A 19,060-nucleotide genomic window follows, 5' to 3' on the forward strand; every position below is an offset into this window, starting at 1 on the left:
GGCTAACCTCTTAAAGGGTTCAAGTGTTTTTATTAAGCTCACCCACAAGAAACATTGGTTCATTAGTGGAGCACCATATATTTAAACATCTGATACCTTTGCACCGCGATCAGACATGCATTCTGCAGGTACAGGCCTTCATAAGTTCATTTACTATAGTCCAAGTACCTTTAAAGGGCCCATATTACACTGTTTTCTGATCGGTGTTAGAATGTTGTTTCCTCATCAAAAACAAACCTGGAGTTGTGTTTTGTTTCATTCGCACATATATACATACAGAAATCCTGCACATTTAGACTGAGTTTTTCTCTCAAACGGAAAACACTCCATTTACAGTACCTTCACTAGAATCATTTGGATGATTTCAGCCATGATTTCATGCCTATCTTTAGGAATTTTGAGCGCTGGAGATGCAGACGGACTAATAATAAAGGGTTACTGGAACATGTGAAGGAACACCACAACTCCAGGTATATTTTTGAGGAGGTAACAGCATTATAAAATGGCTTAAAGCACATAAGAATCAATTTTGTGTAATATAGAACCTTTAATGAACCTCGTTTCCTGTTTACATCAGATAAACTCTATAAAAACCTATGTGTGTTTTATTCCTAGGTAGAAGCTTACCAAGACCATCTAAATATGCATTATGACACTTGGTGTAGATTTCATTCCCATATATATATTTATATTTTTTCAGTGTCGACATTTATTATTAACAAAATCAAAAATAACAGAATACTTTCAGGATTTAAAAAAGTGTAAACTCTCACAAAATATAAAACGGACACATCTGAACCTTAAATTATAAACATTTATAGTCATGCATTTGTTCACAGGGGCTGCATACCGTTTAGTTTTATATACTATACAAATAAAATAAAGTTACATATTTGTCATGTGGTATGGAATGAATATTTACATTATTATTCATTAGTATTTGATGCATTAGTGGGAAGTATTCAAGATACTTCATCGTGAGGGTTAGTGTTTTTAAAGGACTAAAGTGTAAAGTTTGTGCGTGCGGTAATGAAATGTTTTTTTTTGCCAAAGTCGAGCAGCAGATTCGGTTACCATGTTTTATGTTACGCTCTATCAACGCCAACTCATCTGTAACTGCAATAAATGTCCATGTGGGAACATTGGATGCACATAAAAGTTCCACTTTATCCAATAACATGGTAACAATTCTGGCAAAATGACCCTAGTGACCATTAATGACACAATGTGATGTTACAAGCTGCCAAATATCTATGAGGAGGAGAGGGAGGAGAGGAGACAATTTCGTTTGGCTTGTTATAGTTAGTGTTTCATAAAATCGTCGTGGCAACAGTTCAGTCCTGCACAGATTGTTTGGTGTAGTGTAGTTGTGGTTCTTCTCTGGGGCAGCTCTAGTCTCTGTTGGGGGGCACAGAGCTATGGGGGTCTTTATGGGGGTCCTTATGGGGGCCCGGGGGTGGTGTGGGGGGTCTGGTAGCCCTGTGGTTGGGAGGGGGAGGCCCAGGCTCCAGCACTTGGGGGACGGCTGGGCTCACCGCTGCCAGACTGGTCCAATTCAGCGCTGTCACAGTCAGAGTCGTCACATAATCTCTATGGAAACAATGACAATAGGTCAAGCTCTGTTTTATTAGGTGTAATACAGCAGTTTATAGTTCATTTTCTGTGTGCTTTCTGTACCTTACTGATTTACAATCACAGTCATTCAACTGTGTAGCGTTTTATAGTGTAGGTAAAGTAGTGTGGTTGAATGCTGACATTTATTTTCTGTTAAAATAATTAAGCCAGATGAATAATGCATTTATCCCATTGTGACCCTCATAAAGCTGAAATAATTTCATATTTGTTTACATATTCTGTAATTATTTGTAAATAATTTGTAATGAGCTTTAGTTTTTTTTTTAAAGTTTCAGTTTATTTGACTTATTTAGTGTCATGCACCATTTAGTTGGTGCCCAGCCCGCATGGGCTTATAAGACACATACAACAATAAGCAGATAGATCACACATCAAACTCTTATGGAGGTCCCAGTCTTTCAACACAAACTCAGCCAACTTGAAAACATTAAATTTAAACAAATACTCCAGTCTCTCCTCATCAGACTTCGCAAACCAACAGTAAGACACATTAGACAACAACTAACAGCACGGGTAATGATACAAAGGATAGTAGAAAATGAATTTCATTTTCAATGTCCTTTAAGCCACACAGAGCACATGTGCTCCTCTTCTAGGACTGAGTGGAAGCGTCCCATCTCCAGAGCCAGAGACAGAGTCCCACACCTCAGCTGGGCACATACTGACCTCTAACCTCTGACCTCTGCTCAAGTTCAGAGTGACATATGGCTCAGGACCAAAATAGTCTTTAAATTTAGAATATATGTTCTTAATTTTGGTTTACATAAAATTTCATTGTGCCACTTCTGTTTATACTTCTGACACTACAGATTAAATTATTTCTATAAATAAACTGGAGATCTGCATTCTCTTTGCAAGTATAATGATTATGCACGGAGTACCAGGGCACAGGTGAAGTGAATTCCACCGCAACATTCATTTTTAAATTGTCACTGGATAACTTTATATAGCCTACTGGTTTTGTAAAAATAATGGACAATAAACATCCTTATTGTCAAGCAACCCTTTCACACTCACTTGCCCATTTATACACCAACGGATGTAAACAATGCAAGATGAGATGTCTTGCCCAAGGACATATTGTCAACATTGCAGTACCTGCGATTGCACCACCAACTTTCGGCTCAATGGGATAAAGCTTTTACCAAATGAGCTCCAGCTATTGTCTTTCTGTATTTTTGGTGAACTGTTTTTACCCATGAATATTTTGAGTGCACTGCCTTTCGCCTGTGTCAGTTCAGCATGACCAACCCCAAAACACTGACCTCATTTGAAGTCTGCCCCAGGTCCAGCGCTGCTTTGGCCGTTCCCATAGCGCCCTCTCGCTCTGACAGTCCATCTGTGTTGTCGGCAGGGATCTCGGAGCCCTGGGAGAGGAGGTCATCGCTGCGGTCGTCCAGCCTGTCGTCTGTGTTGGTGCTGACCACGTCTGGAGTGCCGCTGTGGGAGTGGTCTGTGGTGTGACCCTCCTCTCCATCCGAAACAGACAGGTTCTCTGAGCTGAACGTGGACACCGACTGGCACTTAGTGATACTGGTGGGACGTCTGTGCAGTGTGGAGGAGACACATTTGACACATTAGAATCCTGGAGTACCTTATCAATGCAGTTTAGGTTTAAATGGGCTGAAGTCCCTCTCTCAGATGGATGAGCAGGGGTCAGAATTCCTTTATTCATGGATTTTCATCTTTTGTGTGTTTTAATTGCCATGGTAACAGCCTGGATCCACAGTTTGATTTATATTATAGTATTATACCATAATGTATACTTAATATACCATTTTCAAAGAGCACAAGGAAAAAACAATTGTTGAACCTGATCATACATTGTACAGTGACCTTTATACCGCTGCATTTATTCAGCCATTTCACAAAATATTAATAAAATATAATATAAACTACAAATATAGTATTTAAAATGACCACAAAGTCTCATAGTTAAAGCAACATAGAGGTCGAAGCTGAGAAAATGAGTGAAAGAATAAAGCAGTGACAAAAGGACAGCAAGTTACTCACCGTCTCCGTGGCAACTCAACCTCACTGTCAACTTCACCCTCCTCCTCTTCTGATGACACTCCACGCCTCTGTGTGAGAAAGCAGTCAGCTTCCTGTGCTCCGTGCTTTGTGCTGTGAGACACTGTGAATGCGTGTACCTGTTTGCGTGTGATGGCAGCTCGGTACAGGATGGCTGATGGGGTGAGGTGTTGACTCCCTATGCCCCCTGACGCTCCTCGTGGTATCCGCACAGAGCCCGCCCCCTCCTCCTTGTCCTCTCCGTCGTGAGGTAGTCGTGGAGATCCTAGAGACCCCCGCCCCGCTCCCGCCCCCCTCCCACACGGAGAGTCAGGGCTACTCGAGAAGGGGAAGGAGGGGTCTTCACTGGGCGTGTCACTGCGTGGAGGTGTCTCTGTCAGGTCGTCTAGAGCAGAAGCCCCCAGCTCTGAGCCCCCCAAGCCTGCAGAGGCACTCAGACTGCCCCCACGCTCTAAAGCCCCCCCAGAGCCCTCCCCTTTGCCCTGGGCATCGGCCTCCAGCGTGGTGCTGAGCAAGTCGGGGCTGGAGGAGGAGAGCTGCCTCTGCTGCTGCTCATGGCTCAGGCCCCTCAGAGCGGCCGAGGGCTCCAGGAGCTGCTGAGAGGGGGTGGTACTGGAGGGGTCGGCTTGGGAGGAGGCGTCTCGATGGGGGGACGACTGACTGGCTTTGAGCCCTGCCAGGTCCCCGCTGCTCCCTTTACCGGGCTTACGGTGCCGAGTCTTTACTCTCCGTGAGCGGTTTGGAGAGGTCCTGTTCTGACATGTGGGGATTGTCACTTGCATCACAGAGGAGTCCATTTTAGGAATGATCACCTCTGACTTCAGAATGTCAGGCCTACAAGAGGAAGAAAAAATGTGGTCACTCTGTTATTCAACAAACCATAATGATCAGCATTGGTATCACTGTTACATATTTAGGCTTCATAAATAAATCTTTAGTAACATGACTCACCTCTTTCCTGACGGTAGTTTCTGTGGGACGTTCCTCTTCTTGATGAGTTTGTCCATGGAGTTAGTTGAGCTTTGTCTAGAGCTGTGGTGTTTGAATAAACCTGGATACTTCTTGTCCAAAGACTGTTCTCTTCTACAAAAGACATAGATTTAATCCTATTAACTTCACTTTTCTCTATAATCTATACCCCTGAACCAGACACTCTTTAAAAACAGTAAGTAGCTGATGGAGAAATTTCACTGTGAAGCTGAGCCAAGGACACTGTCTGCTCAGTCCTCATTATGTTAGCCATGTCATGTCATGAGAGGTATAATATTATCTACAATGTAAGCATAAAGAGACTTGAATAGACCATACTATTCTGGCTCCAGGGTCTCACACTAATGGTGAATAAACCTCTTCTGCATTAGAACTCTAGTGTCATACCTCTTCTTGTAAAAGCCAAGTTTATGCAAGCACCTTTTCTATTGACTGATGCTGTTTAAACCTTTTATGTTTTTAGTCAAATGTTTTTGTGGCTATTTTACTTTGGCCTTTTCAGCACTTTGGTCAACTGCAGGTGTTTTTAAATGTGCTATAGAAAAAAACTTAGACTTGACTTGCAACTCTGACTACTTCAATATATTCTACAGCAATATCCATTTGACCCAGAGCCCCTGTAGTGATGTCGATTATGATGTTACCTCTGTAGCTCCTTCTCTTTGAGCTCCAGTTGCAGCATAACAGCACTCAGCTCCATATACAGATTGTTGGCCCTCTCCAGTTTCCTCTCGTAGTGCTCGCGGATGTCCAGAGCATGTCTAAGGTTAGAGGCTGTTATTACTATGCGCTCTATGGGTCTAATGTGACCATATGTCTTTCTATACTATATTCTAATCTTGATATCAGACCTGAGCTCCTCTCGGCGGCGGTTGATCAGCTCCTCGTCCAGTCGGTGCAGACAAGTGCCCTCCGATTTAATTTTCTCAAAGTGCTGCTTCACTTCTTCTCTCCATTCGGCCTGTTCAAAGCACACTTCTGTTAACATGGCCTTCTGTAAACCATCTATAGTATCCAATATACTGCTAAATTAAGATGACTTTAATTAAGAACATATTATCTTGATTTAAGTAGATTTAGAATAAAATTATCTACTAAACGAACTTTTTTTTTGCCAGGTGAACATCTCTTCAAATCAAAATATGTTCTTAATTCATGAAACTTTTTAAACTTACCTAGATAATACATTTTGCAGTTTAATTCATAATTCTAGCTGAATTGATGTTTTGTTGTTTACCACGCACACATAATGTACTGTAACTATAGCGATTTAAATGCATACAAATGTGCACATGTTCAGTACCTGAGACTTGAAGTAGGTCTCTTGAGGTGTGGACAAAACATCAGCGGAGGCTATGTCCAAATGAAGAAGGATCTGACGGAAAGAGGGTCTGTTCCTGGGCTTACAATTCCTGCACATTTGAACAATAAAAATATATAGATATAGATTTAGAGTAGGTTTTGTGGATTCAATCTACTATCATGTCAGTGGCATAAATTTGTTTCAATATTATCATTTATCATCTATATTTACTTACAAAATTTGTTATCATTACAAGCTTATAAGTGCTATTTTACAAGTTCATATATCATTGCGCTGATTGTGTATGCATCAACAAACTTTCCATGTTACTCTAGAGTGCATAAAAGTCCTTTCATCTGACAACAATTAGAAAAATGGCACTACTATCTGAAGCTATTAAGCATCCTTTCACTTTCTAACTAAATTCATGCGGACAGAGGTTGTGTAACCTAAAACCAACCAGCATTGTTCTTATAGTATATATAGTATAAATATTGTGATATCGTATCATCTAAGTTCTCACAATAATATCGTGGACCATCACAATATATCGAATTACATGTCTCTTTGCTTAAATTAAGAGTTATAGTGCAGCAATAGCTTAAAAACTACATAGACCATCATCCTTTGCTCCATTTCAGTGTAGACTACATGAAGAAATAACAGTTCTAAGCACTTTTAAGGCTTAATTCTTTGGATTAAGTCTTGTCAAACCATTTTAAGAGAAAAAAGTAGCATATTCACAGTTTTATTAGCCTCCACAAAATATTGCAATAAATATCGTATTGTGAGATGTATATCGTGAAAATATCTTACTGAGAGATTATGATATCGTTACATCTCTAATCGTGAGCCTCCCCACCATATCGTGAGCTTTCCCATGATATCACTATAAATATCATACCCTGACTATATTGTATCGTGAGACTTGAATATCTTTACACCCCCTAATATATAGTATTCCTAGCTATATCTATATATATACATAGAGAGAGATAGATGAATGAACAGTAGTCACCAGCATTGTCTGAGCAGGATCTTAAAACCATCTGGGCAGCTTTCAGGGACAGGCAGCTGGAGACTGTTGTTCCCCACTCCCCAAATAATCGCAGAAGAGTCCACGTCTTTGTAAGGAATTTCCCCTGTGAGCATCTCCCATAGAACCACTCCAAATGACCTGCAAAAATTAAATCAAAAAGGTGAATACAGCACAGGTAATAAAATCATGATTCAAGCCAAGATATTGTTTGAGTGGTGATGATTTGACTCACCAAATGTCCACTTTTTCAGAGACTGGCTCGTTTCTTATTACTTCTGGGGCCATCCAAGCCACAGTGCCAGCAAATGACATTTTTGTACTTTTGTCACTCAGCTCTTTCGAAGTGCCAAAATCAGAAATCTTCACCAGATCGTCATGCGTTATCAACATGCTGCAAAGTCAAAACATAGAGAAATTATGCTTTTTGATGTTTTTGAAGGCAGAGGTTCTCAAACTGTTGGAGTTACTTAGTGGGATCTAGTGGGATTGATCTGTGGATATTTTAAGGGAATTAAGACCTGTTTTAATCCTGGTTTAGTCCAAGTTTAGTTCTGATCAAGGCTAGATAGTTCCCCCATTGATGTTGCATACCATTTTCTAAGTCCTGGTTTGTTTCTGCATTTAAACACCAGTTTAATCCTGATGTAGGCTTGATTTGGTCCTGTTCTAATCCAGGTTTAAATATTTAGTTTCAAAGCTGCAATTTCAAAGATGTACTGTCTACCTTTTTGGTGGAGGTTTGTAATATGCTTCTTTCCATGGAAATGTTATTGCATTTATTCAATTACTGGAGTTTTTATTGCTAAAAATGCTTTCTTGCATTTGGTGTTTTTTGTAGGCTGTGAATCACCCTGAATTTCTAGAGGTAGGGGATACAGGGAATTTTGAATACTTCTGTAACATGCTAATGTAAAGCCAGATTGGTGATTTTTCATTGAAATAAAAAATTAAGAATGACTGGTCTAGGATTAAAGGAGCACATATGTACAATCTTACTTTGGTGACTTGAGGTCTCTGTGGATGATCTTATGTAGATGTAGGTAGTTCATTCCTCCTGCAATGCCCATGGACCAGTCCACCAGAAGAGAGGGGGTGATCTTTCGCCCCGCTCGGAGCACCTCATACAGCTGTCCTTGGGCGCAGTACTCCATCAGGATACAGTAACATGGGGCCTGCGTGCACACACCCCTAAAAACAACCAAAGCAGTTAGATATGACATTGATAGAACTGTAGATCGGAAAAATATGTATGTAGGCAATTAGAAATGCCCCACACATGAATATTAAAGGTGCACTATGTAACTTTTCTGATGAGGGGTACACTACCTTCTTGTCCCTGACTTGTTTTGCTACACATTATCTTGAAAACATGCATTCTTACACTGAATGAGGTCACCTCTCCACAGATCTGACTAATCACTTGGCTTTGTGACTTTACTTGCTTTTCTCGATGATGTGTTTAATGTCACACTGTGGAATATTCCAGTAACATAAATAAGATTTCCATTGGAAAAGGAGGTGACAGATCCTCTACCAAAAAGTTACACTGTGCATCTTTAAAAATAGGCTATGTAACTGTAGGCTCCCTGATGTGAAATTGTTTATTTTGTTGCAGTGGCAAGGCAAAAAAGAAGAAGGATCTACACAGCGCATGATCCAATTGTTGTGCTTCAGTGCAACCAACGTACAATTTCAATGTGTCAATCTTATGATATAATTCAAAGGTTTAATATTGTGCAAAATTGACTGTTATGAGCTTTAAGTTATTTTATAATGCTGTTACCTCATGTTTGAGAAATCTTTTATTAGTCTGGCTACATCTCCAATGCTCGAATATGCTCTTTTCCACCTTGTGATGTCATGTAGTGTAGTTGTCAAGTTAACAGCTCCCTTTTATCTTTAGTTCAGTAGAAATGAGCAATTCCAGGGCTGAAATGATCAAAATGATTCTAGTAAATGTGTATGGATGTTAAAAAACACAGTGGAGCACTTTCTGTATTACTACATGACATCACTAGGTGGAAGACAATGTTTTCTGTTTGAGAAAAGAAATCTAAGGTCTAAAATGAAATGACATGAATGAAACAAAACACAAGTCCAGATATGTTTTTGAGGAGGAAACAACATTATAACATAGATCAGAAAATGTGGGCCCTTAAAGTTTTTTTGGAACAGTACTGTCAAACTTTGCTTTTGTTTCACTGTGCTGCTCTATCTGGAATTTGTGTCTCTGTCTAGACTGCCTGCTTTGCTGCTGCTGCTGTGCAAACTTACAATATGCGCTGTCCTTATTATAAATAAAAAAGTATCATTTCTACCATATGACAAACCCTCTTGTAATACATATCATAACAGTGTAATGACCATAGTGCGTGATTTGAGTTTCGTTACATTCCACTCTGATTGCCTTGTTGATTGAATGGCCCTAGAGGCATGGTGAGTGTCCTTACTTGAACGTGATGATATTGGGGTGCTTGAGTTTGCGCAGGTGCTTGATCTCAGTCTCCTTTATGTCCCGTACTTTCTTCACTGCCACCTCTTCTCCGTGAAACTTCCCCAAAAACACAGCCCCCTGAGCCCCACTGCCCACCCACTGCAGGTCAGAAATCTCCTCAAATGGGACCTCCCAAGACTCTGCACACAAGACAACAGCAAACAGTTTTACTTATTAAGTCATTTTGAAGTAATGAACCAACCAACCTCAAAGCATTCAGGCTTAGAACGCAAGTTTGTCAATCGTAAAAGTCAAACTCATTTGTTTTTGTTTTATGACACTTAAATATGTTACACTTATTCATAAATAGTAACTCAGCTGTAACTTTGTGGTCAGTGTACTTCTGTTTGTGTTTTTTTGTTTTGTTTTGTTTTTTCATGCTTCCCCCAAAATACTGCATATTTATCATGTAAGACTCCTATGTAACTTTGTTATAGTACAATGTTGTTTGAATGTAATATGTTTGGAGTGCACTACACATGTGATGGTGTATGTGACCATGACCAGTCTCCTAATGTTTGTACTTGTATTTGGACATTTATTGCAGTCTCACCAAATGAACAAGGACTAGTCAAAGAAATGTCTGCCTGTGAGCTGTCAAACAGACTCTGGCTCTAAGTGACACAGACAGAGTGGTCACTTCAGAGGAATCAGCTCTGAACAGACTGAGATCAATTCTTTATAAAGCTCAGAGCTGGAGCCAGACCTCTGTGAGTGGAGATCTATGTGCTCCTCACACTCAGAGAGTGACAAGAGCACAGCCAAAGTCCACTGCCCCAGGACCAGATGGAGACAGACTACTGTCTACTGTCTGTACAGAGAGAAGCAACACATGACATGAGCAGCTCTTAAACCCTGCTCCACCTGTGTCTTAACAAAGAGTGGATATCTTACCCTCCTGATTGTGTTTATGCTCAGTAGAGTAGGCCTTTCCGATCATGGTCCACACAGGTTTGAGGCAGCCGAAAAGTCCCTCCAAAAAGCCTCCACTTCCAGCCTGCAACCTGAAGCTCTCGGACTGCCTGCGGACAGCGCCGGCCTCCGGGCTGTGTCCCGCCTCTGCCCCACCACACTGGCATGCCTCATGTTCATGCAGAGTCAACACACTGTTGTCAAACTGGGGTCCATCACTGGGGGTGGGGCTACTGCCCCCGGGGGCGCCCTGGGCCCCAGTGTCTATAGACAGAACATTTCGCAGCACACACTGTGTGGGGGTCAGGTCCGTCTCAGGGGTGAGGGCGGGTGTGCCAGCGTCCAGTCTGCGGTAGGGCTCTGAGAGGGGTGAGCTGAAGCCTGAGAGGGAGGGGGAGGGGGCGCGGGGCTCATGAAGACAAGTCCCACTCATCAACACAGAGGTGCAGAGTGGAGTGGTGTCAGACAAGGAGACCACCCGAAATCAACAAGGACCACCTGAAATCAGTCAAACATTAGATTGAATTATTGTCCTGAGGGAAGCATTGGACAGACAGACAGACTGACAGATACTTTATTAATCCTGAGGGAAGTTCAAGAATCCCATTGCATTGCATTATACTCATATATACAATATACACATGAAGAGGACTGACATTTAACTCTGTGGTTGCTCAACTCAAGGATGACTTGTTTACTGCTCCATATGCAGTCATGTGTTTGTGAGTGTGAATGGGACAGAGCATTACCCTCTCACTACAAGGGCTTTATGAATGAGTCAGTCATTGGAGGGTGCACGGTGCACCCATCTACACTATCACCTGTTCTTACGATCCTTCTGCTCCGTATCTCGTCCGTCATGCATCAAGACACATCACAAGAATAAACCAAATTGCTTTACCAGGCAGCGCTGAAGTGAGGGGAGGAAAGATGTATAAAGCGAAAGCACTGTGGTCCAGTCACACACACATCAGCAGCGTGTCCTGTACTGCACCACTGCACGGGCTGAAGCGAGAGCGGCGTGAAAACGGCCAATAAACAAGCGCTGGGCCTCGCGAGCAAACCGTGCACACGCGCGCACACGCTAACGCAGGAAGATCAATCTTTAAATAACCGAGGATGTGACGATGACACTCGGCAGCATCATTGCCGACGTGCATGAATGCGAGCCCTATGTCCAGTCCAGTCCTGTATGGTCCAAGTCAGATTGCCGCAGCGTCTTTACGTTGCTCGGTTCAAGCATCAACGCAAATGTAGATGATAGTGAGACATTTTGTGGTCACAAAAATCATAGTTTGTGCAGCTGATCGAGCACGCTGCTTTGATTGGTGCAGTGTGAGCGGCACGAGCGGCAGCGGCATTACGCCAAACAGACACTTATCACAGGCTCATCTGTGCTTCACGCGCGGTTTAAGTGGATACTATAACATTCCCATACCTTTCTGCCCGGGTGATGTCGCGTTGTCAAGTGCAAGGATGGGCTCCGTCCTGGTATTTGGCGTGGACAGTTCGTTGTTTGTTCTTCGGCCCCTCGGTTGTATCTTGTGTAGTAGGCCTACATCCAGCGCCCATATATCCACGAGTTTCACGTTTCTGGGATGGATCCCAGTGGGCAAATTGTGTTATCAATAACCGGAGCCATGCAACGTGAGGAGCGCGCTCGGTTTTGGGGGAGGGAGCTGTCTCCTTCCCAGTGCTGAATTGACGTCACGGAAATGCAAGTTCGCTTGAGGGGGCGCTGTTATCCCCACACTAAGTACACATGCCACTAGTAAGGTTAAGGAAGTCGAATATTTAAACTTTACCCCCACGCATGCCTTTATTAGGCTATCAGAGTGCCATTCATTGAGACGCAGCATTTTTATTTGTTCATTCTGAAAATAAATAAATAAATAAATAATGATAAAAAAAATAAAAAATATGCCGTAGGCTATATTGTCTGTACTTTATTAGGCTATATTTTAGATGCCTTCATTAGGGAATTGCTCCACTGTGAGAGCAAAATAGAATATATAACACTAAAACCTAGAAATGGCCTACTGGATTTCTGCTGTTTTTGTACTACTCTGATTTCTTTGCTGTATATTTTGCATTTTATATTTTTAGTTTATTTTAAGAAATGATAAATTTAAAATAAGTACCAAAACAGCAAGAGACTTTTTTTTTTTTGGCTACTATTCAGTGTTTCATGTGCATCATATTGCACATTCCCGTTGTGTTCATAGGGAATGGGAATAAAGCCTTTTCTGATCCTGATTATATTCCTTCAAAAGAAGATACATTTTTCCTAACCTTGTGCATATCAAATCGTCCATATACCCATAATTTGAATATACTTTATAAATGCATATTAGAATTACAATCAATATTGTGCTTGGCTTTTAGGTTTATTTTGACTACAATTTTGATTACAGTTTCACTCTTTGTCCACCAGAGGACACTGCACAGCTCCGTGAGCACCAGCATTAGACCCATACGCGAGAAACGCTTTTTGTCCTTCTCGCTTCCTGTTGGTGCTTTCTCGGCGCGATTCGGTCCAGTCAAATGTGTCATCAAAACTGCACTCATGTTTTTTACTCTTTTAACACTTTTTGCCCAATAAACCAATACTGAGAGACACAGCAGAGAGAGAGGGGTAAGTTTTATTGAACTACTTGAAGGTACAATGTGACAAAGTGTAAATATAATTTTACAAAGTAAGCCAGTAGCAATGTGGCTATCAGAAATATTAACATTAGCTGATGGATTTGATATGTTGTCCAAAGAAAGTACACAAATGAACTAGCGTGATATCATAATCAGATTATTATTATATTTCAAGTCTTAAACGAAACATTTAGCCTGTAATTAGTTTGTTATGAGCAACATGTAGAAACTCCGTGCCTTACTGTCAGATATCAGCCTTAAAAGTTTTAACCTAATCGAGCCAAAATCTGTGTTTTACCGTGATATGTAAAACGATTATGAAAATATCTCTAAAACGTATCATCAGATACAGTTACAGTTCTTTACAGTTTTGATACTCACAAACCACATTTGTTGCTTTGTTTATCCTGTGGGTAGAGTTGCTTAACTATCACTATATTGCTTAAAGATTCACTGTGTAACCCTTCTGATGGCGGGTCTGCCACCTGCTTCTGACCCATAGATTGACCTGGTGGCCTAACTTCACAGATGTTTAATGAGATCAATGCCATACTGTGGAACATTGTAGGAGCAGTACAATCTGACATAGGCATTAACAAGTGTAAGGGTCAAGTCTCTGCATATGACACTTTACCATAACTCATTAATTGTCTGTGTTTTTCAGAGCCTGTTAGTGATCTAAAGATGTGCTCCCTGACTTTGTTCCCTCCTCCGCTGCCCTCAGGAAACACCACTCTGTGTGAATCCAACAATGAGCTGCTGTCAGGACCCAACAGCAATGAGACTGTCCAGGTTAATTACAGTTTATCTTGGTGATGTCAAATTTGAATGGTGGAATTATTTTTAGAATCCAGCAGTGTTCTATTGTATCAAAGGCTTTGAAAAATAGTAATCTTGTTTTATGTTGATGTTTTGTGTTTTAAGTTTGAAGTAACAGATTGTAATCACCATTAAAGCCATTAAAAAACATCACATAAACAATTCTTTACACGTTCTTTCTCCCTCATACAAAAACACTTAATGTGCTCTTTCACCTATACAAATAAATCTCTCTTTGAAATTCAGCCCTTCTGATATCTATACTGTCACCTATATATTATTTGGTCTATTTACATATTTAAATGAATGTTTTGTTTTGTTTGTTTCCAGGACAATAATCTTTTGAACTTGTATTTTCCACGGGATTCTCTGAAGCTACACAGTCGCACAGAAAGCAGCAGTAAAGCAGCTTTCCTGGACCATTCAGAGACACTGTGGATGAGGAGTGCTTCGGCCTGGTACAAATCATAGAACATGTATAAAATATGAAATGTAAATAATAATGAACACTTTGTATGTAATCTTTCTACAGGAGAGATGGGGGAATTACAGGACTACTAAATGAAATATCGAACTCGGACACAGAGGGTGAACACTGCAAACTACCTTCTAGAGTTACAAAAAATATGGATTTTTAAACAATTAATAATTAACAAAAGTCTGTTTTGTCTGTTTTAGTGCCCAAGTGGCTGGCAATGAGCTCCAGATGTGTTCTTGCACTGCTCAGACGGATTGCCTCCTTTCATGGATCTTTGTTTCCTCATGTTACAGTAATATAACTTATTTTAAAAAAATTAGAAAAAAATTTAAATTGGTAAAATATTACTCAGCACACTAATAATCTGTGTGCCTTTGTTTTCATAGCTGAGCAGTGAAGACATGATTGCTGAATTTTCACAAGTTTTGAATTGGTAAGGACTTTATCATCTTAAATTTGCTTAAACTTGTGTTGAATGTGCAAATGAATGTTTTAACTGTTTTGTCAGGCCTGACTGTGTAGTGCGAGCCTTTGCCTGGCACCCGCACACAGACAAATTTGCTGTAGCTCTTCTAGACGACTCCATCAAGATTTACAATCCCAAGAGGTAAAAAATGTTTTTGTGTTCACTGATCCTTAAATAAATACACCTGAAAGTGATAACTATGTAACTTTTAGTTTAGTGTCTGTCACCTGCTTATCTGCATGGATATGTTATTGCTTTGCCTAAAACATTTCACAGTTTAGCATTAAACTCTCTTATAGTGATTGAGACAAGCAGGTAGTTCCACCAGGGAAGTTACAGCAGTTTAACTAATACTGTGGAACATTCAGGACAACAGGTGTAGGACCCATAGCAGAAAAGTTACAAAAGTTACTTGCAGCTTTTAATATATCCCTGATATAACATTTTTTGATTAGTGATTGAAATTTAATATTCATACAAATTTCACTCTTATTCTGAAGCCACCTATTTTGATTTGCATTATATTTGAAAGTATTTCATGTGTATTCTTGCTGCTGTCAGTGCCACCACACCTACACTGAAGCACCGTCTGCAGAGGAGCGTTGCCGCAGTGACGTGGAAGCCTCTGTGTGCATCAGCTCTGGCTGTGGCCTGTCACAGCTGTATCCTGGTGTGGCACGTGGATCCCTGCTCTTTATCAACAAGGTGCAATATGCCTCACGTTTATTTTCTCAACTAATGTGTTTTCTCAAGGACAATGCTAATCATGATTTTGAATTAAATTTTCTTTTGTCTTATCAAAAATATTCTATTTTAAACCATGTGCTTTTATGGACCCATCTCTAGGCCCTCCTCCGGCTGTGCTCAAGTTCTGTCCCACCCAGGTCACTCCCCTGTCACCTCCATCGCCTGGTCTCCAAGTGGATCCCTCCTGGTTTCTGCTTCGCCCATGGACACTGCCATGTTGGTAGGGGCAAACCTCTTATTGTTTTACTCACGTGTCACTGAGCATACAGGTGTTGACTGTCTCCACTGTCAGGTTTGGGATGTGGCCGCAGAAAGCTGTGTTCCTCTGCAGAGAGTCGGAGGAGGAGGAGTCACTTTTCTCTCCTGGTCTCCTGATGGTAGTCATGTTTTGGCTTCTACTCCTGTTGCTCTCTTTAGGTATGGGTACACTTTTAATTGTCTGATTATTGTTATATGCAAGGTCGATATACGAGTGCTGATGTTTTCCTGTTGTGATATCTGTTTGATATGGTAAATGTAGCTGGTATCATGCACCAATATTTTTTTGTAGTCTCTGTGTGTCCATTCTTTTAGATTTTAAAACGTATTAAGAGTGACATCATCATCCAACTATGAGTTCCATTGACAGAAACAACAGAAATTAGGACTTTGTTACAGAGCAGAGCAGATAATGTCTGTTATGTGTCTGTTATTCTCTGTTGGTATTATGGCATATTCTTATATAAAAAATAAAATTACATAAAATTGCTCCCCTTATATCTATATCTTACTACAACATATATCGCATACATGTATATTAAAAGAAATAGTAGTGCTTGCTGTCAGTTCATTAAACAGTACAGGCCTGTAAGTTGATATTAAAAAGCGACTATATTTTATTAGGGTGTGGGAGACCCGAATGTGGACGTGTGAGCGGTGGCCTTGTCTTAAAGGACGTTGCCAGGTAAGAATCTCTGTACTCTTTTTTTTTTTTTTTTTTTTTTTGTAGTTTTAGCCTTCCCCTGACCCTGTTTTTCTTGTTTTTCTGTATGTAGACAGGATGTTGGAGTCCAGATGGAAGTCGTCTGCTTTTCAGTGTTCAAGGAGAGAGTGTCATCTATGTCCTGACCTTCACCGCCAGCCCAGGTTAATTCATGCTGTTTTATTTGTATTCTTATAGGTGTGACTGTCTTAACTACGGCTGTACAATATACCACAATCAAATGGTGTGGTATTGTTTTATTTATATAGGAGCAATGTGCAACAATACCTTAACTAAAACAAGCCTCATAGGAAAAATACTGGTGTTAGGTTCAAGCGCAATTTGAGTTGGAGCAATTATTAAAACACAAAGGCATTCATGGGATTCTTATATTTGTTTCACATTTACATATTTCAGTCTTATTTGAAATGTTAAAGGTCATGAGTTGTTTATAATGTGCATATTTAACTACTTTTTAATCATATATTGCAAATTTCAATTGCAATACTAGTCAGAAAACTTTAATTAATTAATTTATTTATTTTTTGTAGAATTGAGTTGTTTTAACCCAAGCCAAGATACAAGTTTCAAATTTTATTTTATTTTTTATAATTCAGGCCTGTCTTCAAACTCTCCTGTCACCGGACCTCAGACAGCGACTGTAGTGGCTGATCTTTCAGAGACGACCTTCAACACACAAGATGGAGACATAATGTAAGTATTCTGATTCTGGAGACAAATAATAATTGATTTGAATTTTGTTTTTTTGTTTTGTTTATCTATCTAAGTGTTGGTGGAGAGATCCAGTGTTTAGCCTGGGACTCTAAAGGAGAAAGACTTGCTGTGCTTCTTAAAGGTACAGTCAGTTTCTTATTTTTTTTATTGATTTATGCTCATTAAGCAGTGAACTTTGCTTCCTCTACTTAACTACTACTTATACTTATAATGAATTCTATTCTCCAACTCATAACAACTCTACAAACCATAAAAGTCATACAACCGTTCGCTACAGCATCATGCCAGTAATTTCCTTTACTCCAAAGCTATCCATCTTTCCAGACTACTATTTTAACACTTCATGGAACTGCATGAGTCGTGCAGTTTCTTGTGCCCTCTTCTGGAATTTTGTATGCATGACAATTCTTCTTGTTTCCAATAATTAATGAAAGACATACATGTAATTCCTTTAAAAATGTATCCTTACATGTTTAATAGTGTAAAATAGTATAATAGTATATAGTATTAATAGTATAAAATTAGATAGTACATGAGAAGTGCTTATGTTTTTTGTGTCTGAAAATACCCCAGAGAAATGTCAGTTGCTGTAAATTCTTCATTTCAGGGGCTGCAGACCGTCCTGCCATGATCGCAGTGTTCAAGACCAGAACCAGCCCCATCTTTGAGCTTTTGCCTTGGTTTGTAATTTTGTCGACTTTTTCATTTCTTTCCCAACCCAAGTAAGCTATATTTAATTCATGCTCTCTTCCTCCTCCCTTCCTCTTTTCTTTTGTAGTGGATTTGTTCAGGGGGAGCCCGGAGCTGAACCAAGGCTCATACAATTTCACCCAAACTTCCAGCATGGAGCCCTCCTCACTGTGGTAAGCGACCTCATTTTTCTTTAAATAAAATCCACTTTCTTTTATGCATTACTAAATCATGGATTCTTTATAAATAATTGATTAGATTTTCCTTTCTGCCACCTTAAGCACAGTTGTTCCATTATTCTTTCAGTGTTGGTCCAGTGGAAAAATCACCCATGTTCCTTTCTACTTTTTGAGCGCCGGCGTTCCTCATTTTGGTCTCAATGGAAGTCCGTCACTGCCACGCCCCCAAGAAAGACCAGCTGACTTTGCCAACCAGTCACTTTTTACAGAAATGCTCTTGTAAAATATTCACTACAACAACTTTCTTATTTTGCACTGTGAATTTTCCTAAATAAACAATTACATATTAGGTTTTAATTGTTTTGTTTTTTTCTTTGCCTTGTCTTTTATCTAGCTGAGACTTGACTTGTGGTACTTTTAAAGTGGCAAATTCATGCATCAATCACACAGCTTTTACCTATCTCTTATCACTGGCAAAATAAACATTTGTATCATAATTTTATGAAAATAATAGGTTGGACTGATATTGCAATATACATACTTTTCAAATCACAAACTTTTATGGACTTTTTCCATAGAATGGCTATTTGGGCTAAAGATGCTATTTTGTTTTGTTTTTTCAGTTGCCTCTGTCTGCAACAAGTGCCTTCTTTTGAAATATGACTGTAAAGATTACTTTCAGAATAAGAATAATTTATAACGTGAGTAAACTTCCATACTGTACAATTTCATGTTTCATATTACCATGCTATTGACAATTGTAACATGTTAGAGGAAGACATGCAGTTTTGTTTGTTTAAAATGTTACAAACATGACCTAAATGTAATAACTAAATATACCCGTTCACCTGATGCCCATCATGAATCAGTGCTAGTGCAGCCTCTGCGGCTCAGTGAGTGAATTCTGGAGGTTCTAAACTACACAACATATGGCC

At 40.0% G+C, this 19,060-nt stretch overlaps 2 protein-coding genes across 2 annotated transcripts; one reads left to right on the top strand and one right to left on the bottom strand.

Moving 5' to 3' along the window:
- Positions 1-1,440: 1,440 nt before the first annotated feature.
- Positions 1,441-10,837, bottom strand: map3k12 (mitogen-activated protein kinase kinase kinase 12). Its single transcript, XM_055166138.1, has 13 exons — positions 10,387-10,837; positions 9,449-9,632; positions 7,995-8,186; positions 7,231-7,389; positions 6,978-7,136; positions 5,960-6,068; positions 5,508-5,617; positions 5,301-5,417; positions 4,618-4,749; positions 3,786-4,500; positions 3,649-3,716; positions 2,895-3,180; positions 1,441-1,590 (listed from the first exon to the last, which is right to left on the bottom strand). Exons 1-13 carry the CDS (start codon positions 10,835-10,837, stop codon positions 1,441-1,443), a joined length of 2,832 nt encoding a protein of 943 aa, XP_055022113.1.
- A 2,054-nt stretch (positions 10,838-12,891) lies between these two features.
- On the top strand, positions 12,892-18,482 carry aaas (achalasia, adrenocortical insufficiency, alacrimia). Its single transcript, XM_020929932.2, has 17 exons — positions 12,892-13,039; positions 13,715-13,842; positions 14,200-14,327; positions 14,402-14,457; positions 14,548-14,639; positions 14,734-14,780; positions 14,856-14,954; positions 15,375-15,518; positions 15,660-15,780; positions 15,853-15,977; positions 16,443-16,503; positions 16,595-16,685; positions 17,139-17,235; positions 17,310-17,377; positions 17,864-17,936; positions 18,035-18,119; positions 18,253-18,482. Exons 2-17 carry the CDS (start codon positions 13,735-13,737, stop codon positions 18,406-18,408), a joined length of 1,551 nt encoding a protein of 516 aa, XP_020785591.1. The 5' UTR covers positions 12,892-13,039; positions 13,715-13,734; the 3' UTR covers positions 18,409-18,482.
- Positions 18,483-19,060: the final 578 nt, after the last annotated feature.

This window comes from Boleophthalmus pectinirostris, unplaced genomic scaffold (assembly GCF_026225935.1).
Source record: "Boleophthalmus pectinirostris isolate CB_2022bp ecotype Guang Dong unplaced genomic scaffold, ASM2622593v1 HiC_scaffold_8, whole genome shotgun sequence".
Taxonomy (NCBI): Eukaryota; Metazoa; Chordata; class Actinopteri; order Gobiiformes; family Gobiidae; genus Boleophthalmus; species Boleophthalmus pectinirostris.

Bases quoted from the DNA above. Each gene is read 5' to 3' on its own strand.
- map3k12 (XM_055166138.1), bottom strand. From the start codon at position 10,837: ATGAGTGGGACTTGTCTTCATGAGCCCCGCGCCCCCTCCCCCTCCCTC. The intron at 7,137-7,230 runs GTGAGTCAAATC...TAATTTTTGCAG, and splicing joins TCTGAAAAAGTGGACATTTG to GTCATTTGGAGTGGTTCTAT. The intron at 1,591-2,894 runs GTTTTGGGGTTG...TTGTTTCCATAG, and splicing joins AGACTTCAAATGAGGTCAGT to AGATTATGTGACGACTCTGA.
- aaas (XM_020929932.2), top strand. From the start codon at position 13,735: ATGTGCTCCCTGACTTTGTTCCCTCCTCCGCTGCCCTCAGGAAACACC. The intron at 14,640-14,733 runs GTAATATAACTT...TTGTTTTCATAG, and splicing joins CTTTGTTTCCTCATGTTACA to CTGAGCAGTGAAGACATGAT. The intron at 17,378-17,863 runs GTACAGTCAGTT...TCTTCATTTCAG, and splicing joins ACTTGCTGTGCTTCTTAAAG to GGGCTGCAGACCGTCCTGCC.